Below are 20,520 nucleotides of genomic sequence, written 5' to 3'. Positions count from 1 at the left end.
CAGAGCAGACAAAAGGATCGGCAAAAGGAAATGGACAATTTTCTGGCTCAGATGGAAGCAAAGTACTGCAAACCTTCCAAACGAGGGGGGAAAAAAACAACTCTCAAGAAAGAAAAGAAATAATGGAATTTTCTCTTCAAAACTCCTTAGGTGTTAATTGATGCCATCGTAGGCAAGGTGCCGTCAAGATTTGAAGACAAAAGTTAACTCTTGAGAAAAGTTGTCTTTCAAGCCTAAATTATTCAGATCAACTATGTAAACCAAACAGAATCTCTCAACCTGATGTTAGTATATCCTGGAAACTAGTTAGTATATCCGTGACATTCTGTGAGGTCCTCCTATGAAGGAATTTGGGAGCGGAGGGAGCGGAAGGGTATATGCTTCCTGACAGCACTCTTCTATGGGTCTTCTGTACAAGGAACTGTATCTATAATGCAGATCTATCCCTACCACATTTAGCAGTTGTCATTTTGCCACACAGGAGTGAGCTGCAGGGTATTCAGTGGTGTGTGTTTATTAGAACAGGTACTTTACCTAGCCTTCATCTGTCTTCCAAATACTTGCCAATTTACTTTCAGTCTTTTTTTTTTTTTTTTTTTTTGTGGTACGGGCGCCTCTCACTGTTGTGGCCTCTCCCATTGCGGAGCAACAGGCTCCGGACGCGCAGGCTCAGCGGCCATGGCTCACGGGCCCAGCCGCTCCGCGGCATGTGGTATCTTCCCGGACCGGGGCATGAACCCATGTCCCCTGCATTGGCAGGCGGACTCTCAACCACTGCGCCACCAGGGAAACCCCTGCTTTCTTAATGTTCTTGCATAGACCCTCTCCTTTTTGTTTTACTCAACTAAGTTTTGCACTCTTTGCTTGAGGTTTATATGAGAAACAGGTGTTCAGATAACTTCAAGCATCTTACATGATTAAATAAACAAGTAAAAAAATGACTGTTAAGTTCCAGGAGCTTTTTAAATGATCCCAGTGTGATCATTTAAAAGATGATCTAGAAAAGATATGAATGGTGCTTAGGATAAAGAAGAGAGAAGAAAAGTAGTCGTAGTCAGCATTGTAGCAGATAGCCTGGTTTAAGTTGCCTCAAGAGATGTTGTAGTCCTGCCTGTAACTGCTGAATGTCCTTAGGTCACTGAGCTTGTCTGAACTTCTTTCCTCTATAAAAGAGTAAGGGAGCTGGGCTAAATGACTTGTCAGAGGCTCCTTCTGACTCTTAACTTTAACCTTGAAAGGCAAGCCGTCTTGATCCAGTGGCTTGTTATTATGTACTCCTGGTATTGATTTGTGAGAATAGTACAGAGATTTTCACTTATATTTAGTTGAATTGGTATGAACTCATTAGAATATATGGTAATTTTTTAGGGACTGTTCAACTTAAAATCTCTGATTTGTAAGCTAATATATTCAATACCATATACATAAAACAAGCCTTCTGTTACTGAGATTTATGTATCATGATTTATCTGAGGTAAGCCCATGACACGTTTTCAGTTTGTGATTATAAACAGGTTAAAAAATACTCTTTAATTGCATCAAAAATACAATTTTAATGCAGGTTGTTTGAAGCATCCGTCTTCATGTGATAGCATTAGATAACTGCGAAATAATAAAATTACCCCAATTGAATTGATCAACTCTGAAGATTAACAGTAAGATCTAAAACCAGTATGATCATCAAAATTAAAATTCAGTGAAATTTAAATAAAATAAATGTAAGCCATAGTTAAAACCATTGTTTCATTAATGAGTGCACTCAGGAAAGGTCCATGTGAAAATTGGAAGAATGTCAAAGTTCTCTTCCTTTGCTCTTAGGATATGTTTATACTGGACTAATTTGCAGGGTTTCTGAAATTTTAAGAAGTTGTGTCTTGCTGGCTCACTAATAGAAATATTCTATAAATTTTTAAATTGCCTTTCTTAGATCTGCAGGAGAAAATCGGCAAGGTGAGTTTAATATTTGGAAATAAATACGACCACTAAAGTACTTTAAGAAGAAAAGAAGCATAACCTGATGTCAAGCAGGTGTTGTGAGGTTGAGTCGTCCTATGTGGAAAAAAAATCCATTATGGTTTATTACATAGGTTACTTTACACCAGTGCTCAACATTTATGTCTTTAGTTACTCACCCCTGCCATATCTGTCTGCCTATGGAATTGGACATCTAAAGAGAAAACTTTAGGAACGACTCACCTGTTTGATGAGTAGCTCAGATTTTTGACAGCACTGTCTCCTAAAAATGATGTAAAAGTGAGTACACCTGTCCAAAAATTAACACAAGCAGAAGTATTCCGAAGCCAGTGATAATGTTACAAACAATTTCCTACTTTTTGTGTATGTATAGTCTGATAGAATCCTGTAATAAATGAACTGATCATTGTTAACAGACAATATGAACAGTGATTTGGAGGATATTACTCTTTTGTTACATCTTTGGGTACAAATTTTACTGTCCAGTGAAATGGTTAACTTATGCTGAAAGAAGACAGTAACTGGAGATAGAAGCAGTACCCATGTAATCTTTGGCTGATACTGTTCTCAGTCTGTTGTACCAAAATAACTCTTCATGAAGATAGTTTCAAGTTGTCTCCTGTTTACAAGCTCTGCATCACGAGATGACTGAACACTGATTTGTGAAATCTTCCCACATGTTCCCTGCAGCATGAGGCAGGTTCTTCTCACTTGCCCTATGGTCCCTGCCTGGTTCTAGTGATAGGTCCACCTCTGTTTTGAGATTTTGTAGATCCATGTAACTGCGGACCTGTCAGACAAAGATGACATCATAGAGTAACATTAGTAGACATTCTAGATTTGATTGTCTCAAGTTCATGTACGGGCTTTTTTGCTCCAGTTATCAGTTAGACTTTAAATTTGGAGCCTGTGACTAAATAGTAAAGTATATATTTACCAAGGCAATAAAAATCATGTGTGCGTATTTTATAATGTAAAAATAAAATCTATATTTAGATATGAAAGCAGTAACCTAATTTTAGAAAATAGCCACTAATTTAAAAGGACTTACCTAAATATTATACTAGTTATACTTGACCGGCAGCATGGCCAAATGTAATAACTAGCTCAGAGGCAGCAGTGCTTCTCTGAGAACTGATCCAAGAACCGAATCCACTGAAAGCATTCAAAGACTACCAAATGATGCTACTAGGAAGTGAACTAAAAGAATTCGCTTGGATTACAGAGAAGGTTTGAGGCAGATTACTTTTTAATGTACTTGCTGATTAATCTGATTATTAACAGGAAACATTTCAACTGCCCAATAGTTCTAAATTTCACTTATAACATAAGGAGAAAATGACCCTGATGGTGAGACCATTATAGGAAGAATTAAGACATCCTTAAATTATCACTCACATGAAAATAGAAACTATAGAATATAACTTAGAAGACAAAAAAGTTAATGGGATAGAATCAGACTCCTTGTGTCTTGACACTGTGAATTTCTTTTCTTACCTTGGCCTAGCAGCTTAACTGACCAGAGCAGTTTAATCCATAGCAATATGGGGTTTGCCAAGTAATAAAATCCATGCAGTGTTTGAATGTTACGAAAATGACTTATTTGGCTTAAATTTTTTAGATTAAAAAAAAAAGTAGTTTGCCGGAATGGCAAGAGGTTAATTTTTTTTTTTTTAAGAGGTTAATTTTTATATGAGAAAACAAATCTGGAACTTTCTGGCTTTGAGCAGTGGAGTTCTGTAATTTTTTTATTATATCCCATATTCCAAAATGAATTTGAGGTAATTTACAAAGATGTAGGAAAACAAAATGTAATAAAATCTGGAGGAAGGAAAAATAAACATGGAAAACAGCAGGGTCTTAACCACAGAGTAGTAAAATAAAAACCATGGCCCGACCTGTTCCTGCAGATCCCCTACCAGGTCGGGCCTGATGAGGATGCTCAGTAGCACATGAACGACGATACTGTGTGTCCGGCTGAAAAAGAGAGAAGATGAGACACTTCTTACGATGTGACTTCTCCCAGAGGATAATGTGTTACTTGGTTTAGGAGGGAAAACCTTGAAGTTGGACAGCAATGTAATCGACATCATCTGACATTCTGAGGGACAAGCTGGCTAAGTGTACTCTTACGTTCCAAGTAAGAAAAATCCGAAGCCAGAAGCCCACAGAGCCATTGTTAACTTGTAAAAATTTCAAGTTCTACAACTTTATTAATATGTCTTTAAGAAAATCTTAGCATTTATACATAATCCGTATGGTTTAATATTTCTAAATACTTACAATTGGCTGTCAAGGGAATTTTTATCTGATTTCCATTGCCTGCTGACTGTTTAAAACAACAGAACCAGAACGTTTTCAGCAACATTGAAACACCCATGACTACTTCCATGCTTGAAATGTGACTCTCAATATGGAACTCAAACATTTCAAAATTATCTCAAGGGATTTAAAGATTTTAAGATACAACTAAAATACCTAAATGGAGATATTAAAAAAAGCTATCAATACCATCCCACTGGTACTTCTAGAATAAAAACGTCCCTCGCAGTTTCCTGTCAGCACTGGTATTAAGAGATATGAGATTTTTTTTTTTCTTTCCTGATGAAGCCCCATGTTTTCTATCAGGAATCAGCAAACTTTTTTGTGTGTAGAGGGCAAGATAGTAAACGTTTTATGTTTTGTGGTACATACTGTCAGTGGAACTCCTCAGTTCTGCTGTTACAGTAGGAAAGCAGCCACAGACAGTGAATGAGCGTGGTGGCTCTGCTCTAAGAAAACTTTATTTACAAAAACAGGCAGTAAGCCGAACAGCCCATGAACTAGGACAGAGGAAAGAAAAGATTCTTCCCTAGGACCTGCAGAGGGAACATGGCTCTGCTTACACCTTGATTTTGGACTTAATAGGCTCTGGAATTGAGAGAATAAATTTCTATTGTTTTAAGCCACCCAGTTTGTGGTAATTTGTTATAGCAGCCCTAGGAAACTAGTACAATGTCCCATTCATTTACTACTCTCACCACTCCTCTAATGGAGGAAGAATCGTACAGTGCTTTAGGCTGATACAGTTTAAGGGTTATGAGTTGAGATAAGTGTGTTGCAAATACCACTGTCTTGAAAACTGGTATAGGATGTGGGTTCCTGGTGCCTGGTTCCTGGGCCATAAGTGTGGCCCCAGTCACCTCCTAGGCTCTCCAAGCCCTCTTGCACAAAGCAAATGAGGTGGGGCTGAGCTCCTGGCTTACAATTTTGGGCAAGGTCAGTGCATGATCTCCAGTCTCCCAATCAGGTTTTTTTCTGTTGTTTAAAAGTAAAAGGGCTAGTAAATGTACATTAAGTGGTAAGGCATTGTCAGCATTTCAAACATCAATTAACTAAGAACCCCCAAAAGTCTTATTAACTCGCACATCCACCAGTCCACATACATAATCTGATACCATTTTTTGTGTAATTCCCTAAGAGCAGTGTTAGAGAATGAAGTTAATGCTAATCTGATACACACTGGGGTTTAACATTTTGCTTATTCTCAGAAATAGCTAAACTTTAAATTGCTTAGAATTTGCAATTTATGTATAAGTTAAAAGAATGAGTGACAGAGACCAGTTAGAGTTTCAACAAAATATACTTAAAACTTAAAAACGTTATTTTTATTAGAACCTCATCTTTTATTCTTAGAGTTGATTAAGCCACCATGTAAAGCCTTAAGTCTGCCAAACTATTTTTTTTCCCTTTCCTCAACTATCAAGACCATAGAGGAAGTATGTCACTCTACCAAAAATGACTGAGTTGTGTTGGGCCTGGAGAAAAAGTCTGGTAAAAGGAGCCTCTCGTGGGGCTGCTGATGGTTAGGCTCATCCACCGCTGCACTTCGAGCTCGACTGGAATCGCCATGGGTTTTCTGCAGAAGAGATAAAAATTACAGAAACAGTTAATTTGTAGTGGAGCTGTGCATGTCCTTTATCAACCCTAACAGGTATGGTCACTGCAGGCCAAGCAGCTCCAATGCTATCGTCATGAATCAGAATTCAGTGTGTACTTTTGACAAAATATAGTGTTAAGTCAAGACCAGAGCACAGACCCTGCAGAATTACTGACCCTGAGGTTTTACAAGCACATGGAAAGGCAATAGGAAAGAGACATACCGTTTGCCTTTGTGGCCCCACAGTACTCAAGTGTTCCACTTCAGCTGTGCCAATAGGTGGCAGCAGATTATTTCGACTCAGGGGCAGTGGTGAGGGAGAGGAGAGTGAGTCGGCCGCCACTGGGCTGCAGATCCCATCAGCAAAAACCAAGACATGAAAGCATAAAGTTATAACAATATAAGCAAACTGATTTAGAATCAAATAAATTGAGCAGATGAGTTTAATTTCATGCACAGAAAGCTTTAAGCTGCCTACATTTTTAAGTGAAGAGATCTCAATGAAAGGATTTTGGAGAATTAAAGTTTTGGGTTTCCTTCATAGTATTTTCTTATTGTTGAAACTTCATCCTGAGCACACAGCAGAAGTTGACCCTTTCTCCCACAGAGAACTGGAATAAAACAATTTTCCCCATATTGTGTTGTATTTCTCTGACAGTTATGGATTTGTAATTTCACATCTGATGGAACTCACAGTTCTGGGCTTTCTGGTTGTCCTTCTCACTAAAAACTATAATTTCCAGGTAAAGTTCCTAAACTTATTTCCTTCCATGGGATTTGGAGCAGTTTGCAGTGTTACTCATGCCCAAGATAGTAATTAAAAGCTGAATGATACTTTTCATGTCCCAGAAAAAAACAAAGCAGCTTACTTTTCCACTTTGAAAAAAGCACTGTTAGAGGGATGAGAGATTAATTATACATCAGGACCACTCATACTCAAATTAATGTATAGCTGTATCAGTATAGATATAGGTACATCAACAAAAGAGCAGCTGAGAACCCTGGTGTCCTAACAAAGATTTTTGGTGGTTTTGGACACCTCTTTTAATAAGTCTATTGGGATAAATTGTAACAAGAAATAGAAAAGTCAAAATCAAGAAGTGTTGGGAGAGAAGTATAGTGACGTCCTGGATTTAGAGGCTGAATTCAAAACACAGTTATGGTGTTGTCATCTCACACCCTTGTTCTTAGTCTTAGAAATTAACTATCCTAAGATGTTTTGTAAGTCAACAACTAATGAAAGAATTTTATTTTAAAGACTTGGCTTGGTATTTTTTGCACAGTGAGGCTCAGAGTGTCTAGTGAATGAAAGGTGGGAAAAGGGAAGAGAACATGTTTAGTGTTACTTCCTAACACGTGCCAAGGGACATATTTCCTGGTGTATAAGCATCTACTTATCTGAGGTTTTAAAGTTTTCATTGTCAATGGAATAGGTAGATCCTAATGGTACAGAAAAATATTAAAGGAGAATTAACTATTATTTGGGGAAGAATTTCACTGACGATGTTCCCACTAAGGAAAATGTTTTATGTCTTTTATTCCTTTGGTGAGTTCTACTGAAGTATTCTAGCCAACATTTTATTTGTAGAAATATAAATCTTTAGCTAAATCAATAGGAAGATCCAGTATATCTATATTTCATTCAAATTTAACTCCATTTTTTCTGTATTAGATTTACACCAGTGTGCAGTTCATCATAAGAATATGTAATGATTACTGTTTAGGCATATATTTCAATCTTAGATTTAAATTCATTCTCTATGTAAAATTCTTCATTAGTTTTACCATAGATTCCAGATATTCTGCTTTTGAAACCTACACTCGGGATCCTCTGAGTATTTCTTCCATAGGTCTTGGTGTTCCAGCGCGTGAATGGCTTGTGCTGATGGGATGAAGGGTACGTGGTGGGGGATTGCGTCTCCTGGCGGACTGCACTGTATATGACAGAAATGATGTACTAAGCTCCGGGGCTCGATTTGGCCAATTTCGAGTTGAAAGGATGGTACTGGACCCAGGCCTCATAAGTAGCTTGTCATCAAGATCTCTAGTGTCCAAATATCAGAAACCCACAGTGAGATCAAGATTGCTCTGTACAGGGAGACAGAACTCAAAGGGTAAAAAGCCTTAGACTATAAAATACATTCAAGGGAGAAAAAAGCGAAAAGAGAAAACAATAAATAACCTAGTTTTAGAAGTTACATAATCTAGCTCAGGCATGAGAATGTGTACCTAAAAGAAGGACATCATTTCAATCTTACACATAATTTACTAGAATGGAGACTTGGGAAAGCAAGTCCATTTTTCACCTGCCATCACAGTCACTTCTTCAGTTACTGGTAAAGACTAACCTGTAGGGTACCGACTCCAAAGTGCTTCCCAAAAGTTTACCTCAGGGACTGTGCTTCCTACCATGTTTGAAGCATTCTTTTGTGCTGAAGGAATGTCACCAGAAAGACTTAGTTGAAAGGCCAATATTGCTGCTTAGTAGTGGTGTGGCACTAGTGTGGCTCCCACTGCAGAGATTAAAATGCTGAGCTAGTTGGAGCCTACAGGGATAGGGGGTTCTTTGGAAAGCTGGGAACAGGCAAAGGGTCCAGAGCTTTGTACAGCCCAGGGCAGTAGATCCCCATTTGCATAAACAACTGTGAAATATAACACTTTCCTGTAAGTACTCTGATAAAATACCATGCTCAACAGTTCAGTAGCTTAAACTCTGCCTTGTAGATTCAGCGGCTTTGTTTTGTGTTTTAAGCAGATGAGAGAATGTTTGATTCTATTGTAAGGCACCTAAGAGATAGTATTTACACTGTGATGTGGAGGGGAAGTGAAAGAATAAAGCTCTGCCAGGTGCTCTTGGCTTTCAGCAAGTTCCTCAATCTTTCAGGCCACTTTGGTGTCCTCTAGTGCAAAATATGCCTCAGGGTTTGGAGAACTTTGAAGGAAAAATGCCCATCACAGAATAGGGCTAAACCTTGAGCATTACTCATATGAGATCTTTCTGATCTTCCTAACCATTCACTTAAGCCTTTTCTTTACACAGCCTACTGCTTTCTAATTACAGGGGGTTAGGCCTTAGCTGCTCTTTGTTCATCTTTATTCTTCCTCTGGACTACTCATTCATAACTGGATTTATCACCTCCACACTTCTAGATCAGCCTTCAAATCTGACCTTCTATATGGCCCATCATTGTAAACTCAACACACCCCAAGCTCATTTTCCCCCTGCCAAACAAGCTTCCCTTGAGCTTGAAATCTGAGTTGACTTTGATTCCTCTATTTTTATAGAATTTGATTTCTTTTGCAATATCTCCTAAAATATTTCATTCCTTTTTTTAGTCTTGCTACAACTTGAGAACAGACCCATAGCAGCCTGAACTCCTGTATTAGACTCCTTACTTTCATTTCCTCCTGCATCAGTCCAATCTGTGTCCTACTGCTGTGAAATCTATCTTTCAGATTCCTGTTTTAAATATATGTGCTCCCCAGCTGGACTCACACATTGCTCACGTGGGAATGTAAAATGGTACAATTCCTTTGGAAAATTGTATGGCAGTTTATTATAAAGTTAAGCATACACTTAACCTATTCTGTAACACTTTCACTTCTAGATACTGAAAAATGAGACCACAGGTCCACAAAAAAGACATGTGTAAGAATATTTATAGTGCCTTTTATACATAACAGCCCCAACCTGGAAAATAGCCCAAGTGTTCATTAACGGAAGAATGGATAAACAAATTGTGGTGTACTATTACAATAGAATACTACTTGGCAATAAAAGAGAATCACATGCAACAACATGGATGGATCTCAAAAACATGACATTCAAAACCCTCCATAGTCTGGTCCCAATGTTCTTTAATTTCATAGTGTCTTCTTTCCCACTAATCACACCATGGTCTATTTTAGTTGTAGAAGATTGTCAGTGGTCTTTGATCAGAACATTAAAGTTCTAACCTATTGCTTCCTATCCTACTACAGCAAAAATGGTCGGCTTTCTCTTCTAAATATTTGTATTTTCCTGTTTCCGAACCTTTTTCCACACCATTCCTCCTACCTAGAATAGCCTTGCTGCTCTTCTCTGCTTATCCAATCTTCTGTCTTTCAAGGATACGTTCAAAACCTACACTTACCCACCAAAATGCTTCCCTTCTTTGGGACTACCATAGTGCTCACACTGAGTACACAAACTTCGCCCTCAGTCACAGGAATGCCCTGTATGGTTAGGTCTCCTTTTACCTTTGTGCCTTCTCAACAGTTATTTTATCAGCTCCTTGAAGGTGGAGACCATTTTCCTTATATGTTTTTACTCCCCAGATGTCTCTGGTTGCTTGGTACGTACTCAATACATGCATGTTGATTGACTGACTTTGCTTTCCTTTTATTTCTCAGTGATCTACTTAAACTCTATAGTCTTAAAGTTTTATACTTCTTACAGGAGCTTGTCCATTAGGGAGAGATTTCTTGGCTGTAGAGGCATCCCATGAACCAAGAGACCATTCACATTTGGCTGATGACCACTTGCTGCTTGACAGGGACTCATCTACATATCAAAAGAAGGTGTTACTCATTGGTTGGTGAAGATATCAGCTTGGTTTCCCAACTTTGCCAGAAGTTAGTATTTCCAAATTAGGTCATTTATACATTTTTCTCCTATGCCTTAACTTTTGTAAATCTTGGCCAGTACCCCAGCTGGAGCCCCAAGTCCACTGTCAAGATGACAGGATCAGAGTGCTTTCCTCTCCATTTCTAAATGGGGAAGCCTGGTCAACTTAGATGAAAGCAATTAATAGTCACTCTCATAGGGGAGAGAGGACCTTTATTATTATTATTTACATTATACTAGAAAACAAAATATGGAACAAAAATGGGGAGAATAAGGGTAAACTCTATCTCTTTTACTATCACATAATCCTATGCTCTGCACCAACTAATGCTTTCTCCTTCACTACACCTGGAGCAGTCAGCTCTCAATAATAACGTAAATTCTGAAGACTTTATTAGAAGGAGTTAATTGTATTTTAATGTTAGCAGGATTTAATCTTAACTGCCACCGCCACCTTAGTGTCCTGTTTATTTTCTCTCTCAGGTAGTCAGTTTAAGTGCCCTTTCTGGCCAGCTCCTTCTCTGCCACAGTATGCATTTTCCTCCTACTTTGTCTTAAGAATGTTTGGATTATTGCTTCTCCTTCCTTTGGTCATTAACAACCAGAACTGTGTACGTTAACTTTTCAGGGCTTAGGCTACCTAGGTCATAACCAGGCCAGTTCAACATGTAGAAGTATTTTATTACCATCATAGGAATATTAGATTATTACCTGGGTCATCCTCCAATGTGATAAGGTATGGGCCTTACTGAGTTTATTTTTATTTAGTTTTTTTATTGAAGTAGAGTTGATGTACATATTAATATAAGTTACAGGTGTGTACAGTATGGTGATTCACAAGCTGAGTTTACTTTTAAATAACCCTTTTTAAAATGTAGCTGCACAATATCTGGCCAGTACACCAACAAAGCAAATACTAGATGTGGTACTAAACACAGGCTCGATGAGCATGGGCCAAGGATGAGAATCCTTTTTTTTTTTATCCCTCCCCTGCTCCCACACTTTTTTTGCTACAAGTAACACTGGGAAGCTATCATTGTAAGAACTGGGATTACATAAATCATTACACATGGATGAGACCAGGCTTATCAACCTTCTGCAAGAAATGGCCATTTTTATATGCTTGTCTACAGACTTATTTGAAACCATTTTCTCCTCCCTTTGATTTGCCTTTTACATCTGGTTATGATTAGTAAACATCCAAAAAGCAAAAATGTCAACAGATTCAAATATTAAAAATAAAACAAAAACCAGGTAGTCTGAGATAAGAGAAAAAAGAGGGAAGAAGTCAAGAAGAAATTCAAAGGACAGAATGTTAAGGCCATAGAAGATCTGATATTGGTCTCTCCTTTCATCATATTTTTCATTTTTTCCAAAGCAGACTTAAGTTGACCATATAGTTGAGTCTAGATTGCACAGCTTATAGATGCCTTTTCAAAAGAGCTGATTGAGAATTACTTATCAACTCTAATTTTCTATTAATTTTTTAACAGGTTAAATTTTTTAAAATTGTGGTAGAATATACATAGCATAATATTACTGTGTTAACCATTTTCACATGTACAATTCATTGACATGAGTGCATTCGCTGCTATTAATTTTTTAAACTGAAATTAAACTTATCTTTGCAAAGAGTCACTGGATTACTGTGATAAACACATAACTTTACTGAAAAAGAGTCATAGTGATACAATTAAGGCAAATAACTGAGCAAACTTCGTATACAAGAACAGTCCTAGGTTCTCCAATACATTCCCCTGTGCGACTTACCGGATTTGAGGTGATAGACAGCACCTTAGACTGTGGCACTCGAGGTAAGACCAAAGGTTGTGGTGCATGCAGCACACAGGGGCTTTCTGAAGCTGGTCTGGTGATTGCAACATTACTGTCATCATCTGAGCAAAGGAATAGAATCTATTATCCATGAATATCTTCAGACCCACAACAACAGTACTGTGAAAAAAAATCTCTCATGAGAATTCATAATCTCAAGCTAGGCTTCACAGCTTTGCAGGCCAGTTTCATACCACCTGCACAGTTCAAAAAAACACTTTAAACCATGAATTTATTTTAAAGTGTTTCCCAGGCTGGTGATTCCTGTTTGTACCTGGCAGAAGGAAAAGCAAAGATTACTAGAGCAAAGCTGTCTAATAGAACATTTGGAGATTGAAGGAAATGTTCTACATATGCACTGTCCAGTATAGTGGCCTCTAGCCACATGTGGCTACAGAGCATTTAAAATCTGGCTAGTGTGGGATCTAATCAAACTTACAAGCTTTTGCACAGCAAAGGAAACCATAAACAAAACGAAAAGACAACCTACAGAATGGGAGAAAATATTTGCAAATGATGCAACCAACAAGGGCTTAGTTTCCAAAATATACAAACAGCTCATACAACTCAACAGCAAAACCCTATCCAAAAATGGGCAGAAGACCTAAACAGACATTTACCGAAGAAGACATACAGATGGCCAACAGGCATGTGAAAAGATGCTCAACACTGCTAATTATTAGAGAAATGCAAATCAAAACTACAATGAGGTACCACCTCACACCAGTCAGAATGGCCATCATTAAAAAGTCTACAGGGGGCTTCGCTGGTAGTGCAGTGGGTAAGAATCTGCCTGCCAATGCAGGGGACGTGGGTTTGAGCGCTGTTCTGGGAAGATCCCACATGCGGAGCAACTAAGCCCATGCACCACAACTACTGAGCCTGTGCTCTAGAGCCCGTGCACCACAACTACTGAGCCCACATGCCACAACTACTGAAGCCCACGCACCTAGAGCCTGTGCTCTGCAACAAGAGAAGCCACTGCAATGAGAAGCCCGCGCACCACAATGAAGAGCAGCCCCCGCTTGCCGCAAGTAGAGAAAGCCCGCGTGCAGCAACAAAGACCCAATGCAGCCAAAAATAAAATAAATTTATTTTTTTAAAAAAGACTACAAATAACAAATGCTGGAGAGGATGTGGAGAAAAGAGAACCCTCCTACACTGTTGGTGGGAATGTAAGTTGGTGTGGCCACTGGAAAACAGTATCAAGGTTCCTCAGAAAACTAAAAACAGAATTACCATATGATCCAGCAGTCCCACTCCTGGGCATATATCTGGACAAAACTATAATTGAAAAAGATGCCCCTATGTTCATAGCAGCACTATTCACAATGGCCAAGACACGGAAACAACCGAAATGTCCATTAACAGATGAATGGATAAACCATGGTATATATTATATATACAACGGAATACTACTCCTCTGTAAAAAAGAACGAAATAATGCCATTTGCAGCAACACGGGTGCAACTAGAGATTATCATACTAAGTGAAGTAAGTCAGAAAGAGAAAGACAAATACCATATGATATCACTTATTCGTGGAATCTAAAAATGTGACACAAATGAACCTATCTGTGAAACAGAATCATGGACATAGAGAACAAACTGGTGGTCACCAGTGGGGAGGGGGCTGGGGGAGGGATGGAGTGAGAGGTTGGGGTGAGCAGATGTAAGCTTTTATACATAGAATGGATAAACAACAAGGTCCTACTGTATAGCACAGAGAACTATATTCAATATCCTATGATAAATCACAATGGAAAAGAATATTTTAAAAAAGAATGTACATATGTATATAACTGAATCACTGCTGTACAGCAGAAATTAACACAACATTGTAAATCAACTATACTTAAGTAAAAAAAAATAAAATTTGGCTGGTGTGATTGAGAACAATTTAAATTTTACCTAATTGTAATTAATTAAAATGTAAATAGCCACACACAACTAGTGAAACCTCATGCCCATTACCACTGCCAGTTTTTGTAAATAAAGCTGTAAGAGTAGTTTGCTTATTCTCGTTACTGTATAGTACTCCATCATATGAATATATCACGTTCTGCTGTTGAGGGATGTTTGGGTAGTTTCCAGTTTATGTTTTCCAGTATATAATGCTGTCATGGATATTCTTATATATGTCCTTGGGGAAGATGTATACTGAGTATATAGTAGTATACGCAGCCACATCCACTCATACACATATTGTTTATGGCTGCTTTCAAGGGCAGAGTTGAGTAGTTGCAACAGAGACTGGATGGCTGGCAAAGACTAAAACATTTACCATCTGGCTCTTTATACACAAAGTTTGCTGATCCCTATTTTAGGTCAATCAACCCACTAAACCAGTCAGAGACCCTCCAGGTCCATTATAAGATCATTGTCTTTTTTTCAAACTTTAAGTTTCAAAATCACAGTAGTTATACAATGAAATAGCCTAAATTTATGGATGCATGGAAAAATAAACTAAAAGGATATTAATTCATAGCCTAACATTGGTAAAATTGTGAAGGGTAAAATGAAAGTTTTCTCTGAAAACTTTCAGTGGTTGATACTGAAAACTGAAGTAATTCCTTTATTACCAGGATTTATTATTATTGGGGTTTGGATATGTCTCTGGACTTTATCTGTCCTGTATCTCCCAAAACTTAACCTCACATAATATAAAGCAGTTTGTTTTGAAAGGGTCTTAGACCTACTCTTCTCCAATACCAGCTTTAAAAGAGAACTTAAACATGCATACAACAGAGTGGCTTTAAAAAAAAAAACTCACATGGACAGTATCAACTGTGGCAAACATGTGGAGCAACTGGAATGCTCATACAATACTGGAGAAAGTGTAAATAGATGCATCCACTTTGGAAAACAATTTGGCAGTATCCACTGAAGTGCGAATAGCATATCCTATGACCTAGCAGTGCCACTGTTATGTACCCACTACATATGTTCACCAAAAGACATATACAAGAATGTTTATAACAGCACTATATGCCAGCAGACATAAACTGGAAACTACCTAAATGTCCATCAACAGTAGAATGTGATATATTCATACAATAAAATACTATATAACAATGAAAATGAACTATTGTTACACTCAAAACAGTTGAATCTAACAAAGTGTTGAGTTTAAGAAACCAAATGCAGAAGGGCACATACTATATGAATCCATTCTTAAAAGTTTTAAAACAGGCAAAACTAATCTGTGGTGCTGTAACTCAGGATAGGTTTACTTTTGGGGGGTAGGAGTTGAGTAACATGAAAGGGGCTTCTGAAGTGTTGGTAATGTTCTGTTCTTGATATGAGCGTTGGTCATACAAGTCGACTCAGTTTTTAAAAATTAATCAAGGGCTTCCCTGGTGGCACAGTGGTTGAGAGTCCGCCTGCCGATGCAGGGGACATGGGTTCGTGCCCCGGTCTGGGAAGATCCCACATGCCGCGGAGCGGCTAGGCCTGTGAGCCATGGCCGCTGAGCCTGCGCGTCCGGAGCCTGTGCTCCGCAATGGGAGAGGCCACAACAATGAGAGGCCCGCGTACCGCAAAAAAAAAAAAATAATAATAATCAAGCTTGATGTAAATTTATTTTGCAATTTTCTATATAGATATGCTTTATATTTTTTAATATATTTTTAAAATTTATTTTGGCTGCACCAGGTCTTAGTTGTGGCACATGGGATCTTAGTTGCAACATGCGGACTTCTTGGTTGTGGCATGTGGACTCGTAGTTGCGGCATGTATGTGGGTTCTAGTTCCCTGACCAGGTATCGAACCTGGGCCCCCTGCATTGGGAGCATGGAATCTTACCCTCTGGACCACCAGGGAAGTCTCTCCCCTAGATACACTTTAATAGAAGTGTTTTTTTTTAATGTATTTCCTGGACTTGTGCTTCCAGCCAAGATGGAGCAACAGGGACTGGCTTTACCCTCCTGCTTAAAACAACCAATAAATCTGTGAAACAATGGCTTTTAAGACACTGGGCATCAGGTAATGAAAGACAGTGAACCATGAGATAGTAAACAAATGATGCTAGCTCTGCAACTGCCTTGAAAGAGTTTCCAAGACATGACACAAAGAGGGAGAACAAAGGCAGATCCTGGTGGACTCCCTGATTTGAAAGTCCAGAGAGACCAAGACTGCTAGGGTTCATAGGACAGAGTATCAGAGAAGAAAAATGCACAGAAAGGGAACCCAGGATATCTGTAGAGTGTGGGGTGTCCTTTGAGTACTCAAAGGAGTATTGATCACTGCATGTATGAGAAAAAACCACCTGAGGCTAGGAAACAGAACCAACTGAAAGAATTAGAGGGAATAGTGCCTGCTGCTCATATGGGACCAGGAACAGTGCCTGGTTCTTCCAGCCATACTAGAAACACTCATAATTAATGGGGCATTGGGCAGAGTACTTAGGACAATCTTGCCTCAGTATCTGGGGGATAATTAGTTGGACTGAATGACCTGTCTATAACAAATCATAAAAGCAAGACCAGAAGAGATCAATTTTTTTCCAAGTAACTTAAGTGCATCCCAGGAAAAACCGAAGAAGATACATACAAAAAAAAAAAACAAAAAAACTCCCAATAAGATAAAATTCACCATGTCTGGCACCCAAAGAATACCATGCAGGAAAATACAACTCACAATGAGAAGAATATCAATCATTGAAACCAACCCAGAATTCACACACATGTTTGAGTTATCCCACTTTTTCAAAAAGAGACATGGAAGATATAAAATTCACCTAAATCATACTTCACAGAAAACAATGAGTAGAAAAATACACTGGATGAGCTTAACAGCAGATTCACCATTGTAAAAGAAAATATTAATGAATTTGAAGGCACAATAGGAAACATCCAAATTGAAATACACAGAGAGGAAAATTCTTTAATTAAATCATTACATTTGAGGGATAAGTAAGCAAATGGACTAATATATATGAGTAACTGGTGTCCTAAGGGATGGTGGGCGCCAGAAGAAATATCTGAAGAAATAATGGCTGAAAACTTTCCAAACAATGAAGACAATAAACCCACAGATCCAAGAAGCTCAACAAACTCCATGCAGAAGTAACATGAAGAAAATTACATCAAGGCACATCATAATCAAATTGCTCAAAACCAGTGAAAATGAGAAAAATCTTAAAAGCAGCCAAAGAAAAAATACATGAACGCAGGAACAAAGAAAAGGATGACATCAGATTTCTTGTGCAAGTGAGAAGACGGTGGACAACATCTTGAAAGTATGAAGAAGGAAATCCAAAAGAGGGGATATATGTATATGTATAGCTGATTCACTTTGCTGTAATGTACAGTAGAAACTAACACGATATTGTAAAGCAACTATACTCCAATAAAATAAAATAGGTAACCAACAAGGACCTACTGTATAGCACAGGGAACTCTGCTCAATACTTTAATAACCTAAATGGGAAAAGAATTTGAAAAAAAGGAAATACATGTATATGTATAACTGAATATGCTGTACACCTGAAACTAACACAACATTGTTAACCAACTATACTCCAATATAAAATAAAAATTTTTTAAATAAATAAACGAGATACACTGAATGTTTAAAAAAAAAAGGTACCAAGAGAAAAAGTGTCCACCTAAAATTCAATACACCACACAACTATCTTGCAGAAATGAAAGAAAAATAAGGAAATTTTCATATATCAAAAGAAAGCATTTCTCACCAACAGACTCACATACAAAAAGTTTTAGAGGACATCTCTCAGGTTGCAAGAATTTTAAAAAAAATTTTTAATGAGATAAAATTTGCATAACATGAGTCACCATTTTTAACCATTTTACAGTATACAATTAAGTGGTTTTTAGTATATTCATGATTTTCTGCAACCTCCACCACTATCTAATTTCAGAAAATTTCCATCACTCCAAAAAGAAACCCCATACCTCCCAATGCACCTCTTCCTCCATCCCCTGGCAATCATTAAACTACTTTCTCTATGGACCTGGCCTGTTCTGGAAATTTCACCTTAATGGAATCATACAATACGTGGCCCTTTATGTATGTCTTCTTTCGTTTAACGTAATATTTTCAAGGTTCACCCATGTTTTAAGATGCTTCATTACTTAATTCCTTTCTTTAAAAAAATTATTTATTTATTTTTGGCTGCGTTGGGTCTTCGTTGCTGTGCGCGGCCTTTCTCTAGTTGTGGTGAGCAGGGGCTACTCTTCGTTGTGGTGCGCAGGCTTCTCATTGCGGTGGCTTCTTGTTGCAGAGCACGGGCTCTAGGCACATGGGCTTCAGTAGTTGTGGCATGTGGGCTTCAGTAGTTGTGGCTCAAGGGCTCTAGAGCGCAGGCTCAGTAGTTGTGGCGCAGGGGCTTAGTTGCTCCGTGGCATGTGGGATCTTCCCAGACCAGGGATGGAACCCATGTCCCCTGCATTGGCAGGCAGATTCTTAACCACTGTGCCACCAGGGAAGTCCTTTAATTCCTTTTAATGTATGGATAATACTCCATTGCATGATGTATTAGTTACTCAAGCTGCCATAAAATATGACAGACTGGATGGCTTAAACAACAGAAATCTATTTTCTCACAGTTCTGGAGGCTAGAAGTCCATGATCAAGGTGCTGTCAGGGTTGGTTTATAGTGTGATCTCTCTTCCTGGCTCCTATGCAGCTGCCTTTTCCCTCTGTCCTTGCCTGACTTCTTCTCTTTACACACACAGAAATAGAGAGCTGTGATGTCTCTTCCTCTTCTTACAAGGATACCAACCCTATAGGATTAGGGTCCCACCCTTCTGACTCATTTAACCTTAATTACCTCCCTAAAGGCCCTATTTCCAAACCTAGTCACATTGGGGGTTAGGGCTTCCACATATGGATTTTGAGGGGGACACAATTCAGTCCATAACACATGGATATACCAAATTTTGTTTTGAATACCAAATTTTGTTTATCCGTTCATCAGTTGATGGATGTTTAGGTTGGTTCCACTTTTTAAAAAAAATAAATTTATTTACTTATTTATTTTTGGCTGCATTGGGTCTTCATTGCTGTGAGTGGGCTTTCTCTAGTTGTGGTGAGCAGGGCTACTCTTCTTTGCAGTGCACAGGCTTCTCATTGCGGTGGCTTCTCTTGTCGTGGAGCACAGGCTCTAGGTACATGGGCTTCAGTAGTTGTGGCATGCGGGCTCAGTAGTTGTGGCTTGCAGGCTCTAAGGCTCAGGCTCAGTAGTTATGCTGCCTGGGCTTAGTTGCTCTGCGGCACGTGGGATCTTCCCAGACCAGGGCTCAAACCCGTGTGCCCTGCATTGGCAGGCGGATTCTTAACCACTGCGCCACCAGGGAAGTCCTGGTTCCACTTTTTGACTATTATGACTAATGCTGCTATGAACATTCATGCCAGGGTTTTGTGTGGATATATTTCATTTCTCTTGATTATATAACTTTGAGTGGAATTGCTAGGTCATATGGTAATTTTATGTTTAACTTTTTGAGGAACTGCCAAACTGTTTCCACAGTGGCTGCACCACTTTACATTCCCACCAGCAATTTATGAGGGCTCCAGTTTCACAACCTCATGAACAGTTGTTATTGTCCTTTTCTTTTTTTTTTTAAATACAGCCATCCTAGTGGGTTTGAAGTGGTGTCTTATTGTGGTTTTGGTTTTGATTTGATTTCCCTAATGAATAATGATGTTGAACATCTTTTCATGTGCTTATTGGCTATTTGTATATCTTCTTTGGAGAAATGTCTGTTTGAGTTATTTGCCCATTTTTTAAAAAAATAAATTTATTTATTTATTTTTGGCTGTGTTGGGTCTTCGTTGCTGCGCACAGGCTTTCTCTAGTTGCGACAAGTGGGGGCTACTCTTTGTTGCGGTGTGTGGACTTCTCATTGTGGTGGCTTCTCTTGTTGCAGAGCATGGGCTCTAGGCGTGTGGGCTTCAGTAGCTGTGGCTCACGGGCTCTAGAGCGCAGGCTATTGTGGCACATGGGTTTAGTTGCTCTGCGGCATCTGGGATCTTCCTGGACCCATGTCCCCTGCTTTGGTAGGCGGATCCTTAACTGTGCCACCAGGGAAGCCCTATTTTCCCAGTTTTAAATTGGGTTGTTTTTCCTTTTGTTTTTGAGTTGTAGATCCTTATAGACTGTGAGTACTAGATTCTTATCAGGTTTATGATTTACGTACATTTCCTCCCATTCTGTAGGCGGTCTT

The 20,520-nt window shown here is 38.7% G+C and overlaps 2 protein-coding genes across 5 annotated transcripts in view; one reads left to right on the top strand and one right to left on the bottom strand.

Annotated features, from left to right (window-relative positions):
- The window catches only part of DNAJC9 (DnaJ heat shock protein family (Hsp40) member C9), a 33,516-nt gene that overhangs the window by 3,978 nt on the left and 9,018 nt on the right, over nucleotides 1-20,520 (top strand). Inside the window, exon 5 of one of the 2 annotated variants that reach the window (XM_022590862.3) lies at nucleotides 4-2,394. The exons of the other annotated variant lie outside the window; for it this stretch is intronic. Within the exon in view, the coding sequence (XP_022446570.1) occupies nucleotides 4-123 (120 nt within the window). The 3' untranslated portion in view covers nucleotides 124-2,394. Of the gene's footprint in view, nucleotides 1-3; nucleotides 2,395-20,520 lie in introns of those variants that run through there. 2 annotated transcript variants of the gene reach the window in all.
- Nucleotides 551-20,520, bottom strand: part of FAM149B1 (family with sequence similarity 149 member B1) — a 63,230-nt gene continuing 43,260 nt past the window's right edge. The window contains exons 8-14 of one of the 3 annotated variants that reach the window (XM_022590859.3): nucleotides 12,270-12,394; nucleotides 10,330-10,436; nucleotides 7,713-7,937; nucleotides 6,117-6,240; nucleotides 5,747-5,872; nucleotides 3,873-3,951; nucleotides 551-2,764 (exon numbers count right to left, since the gene is read on the bottom strand). In XM_022590859.3, the coding sequence (XP_022446567.1) occupies nucleotides 2,691-2,764; nucleotides 3,873-3,951; nucleotides 5,747-5,872; nucleotides 6,117-6,240; nucleotides 7,713-7,937; nucleotides 10,330-10,436; nucleotides 12,270-12,394 (860 nt within the window). In that variant the 3' untranslated portion in view covers nucleotides 551-2,690. Of the gene's footprint in view, nucleotides 2,765-3,872; nucleotides 3,952-5,746; nucleotides 5,873-6,116; nucleotides 6,241-7,678; nucleotides 7,938-10,329; nucleotides 10,437-12,269; nucleotides 12,395-20,520 lie in introns of all 3 variants that reach the window. The other 2 variants (XM_089897664.1, XM_022590860.3) reach the window with 2 other exon arrangements.

The sequence above is a fragment of the Delphinapterus leucas genome, chromosome 16 (assembly GCF_059928025.1).
Source record: "Delphinapterus leucas isolate spDelLeu-1000000601 "Yukka" chromosome 16, BTC_Dleu_Yukka2, whole genome shotgun sequence".
Classification (NCBI taxonomy): Eukaryota; Metazoa; Chordata; class Mammalia; order Artiodactyla; family Monodontidae; genus Delphinapterus; species Delphinapterus leucas.
Note: the sequence above shows the minus strand (reverse complement) of the source record. Positions and strands in the feature narration are given on the sequence as shown.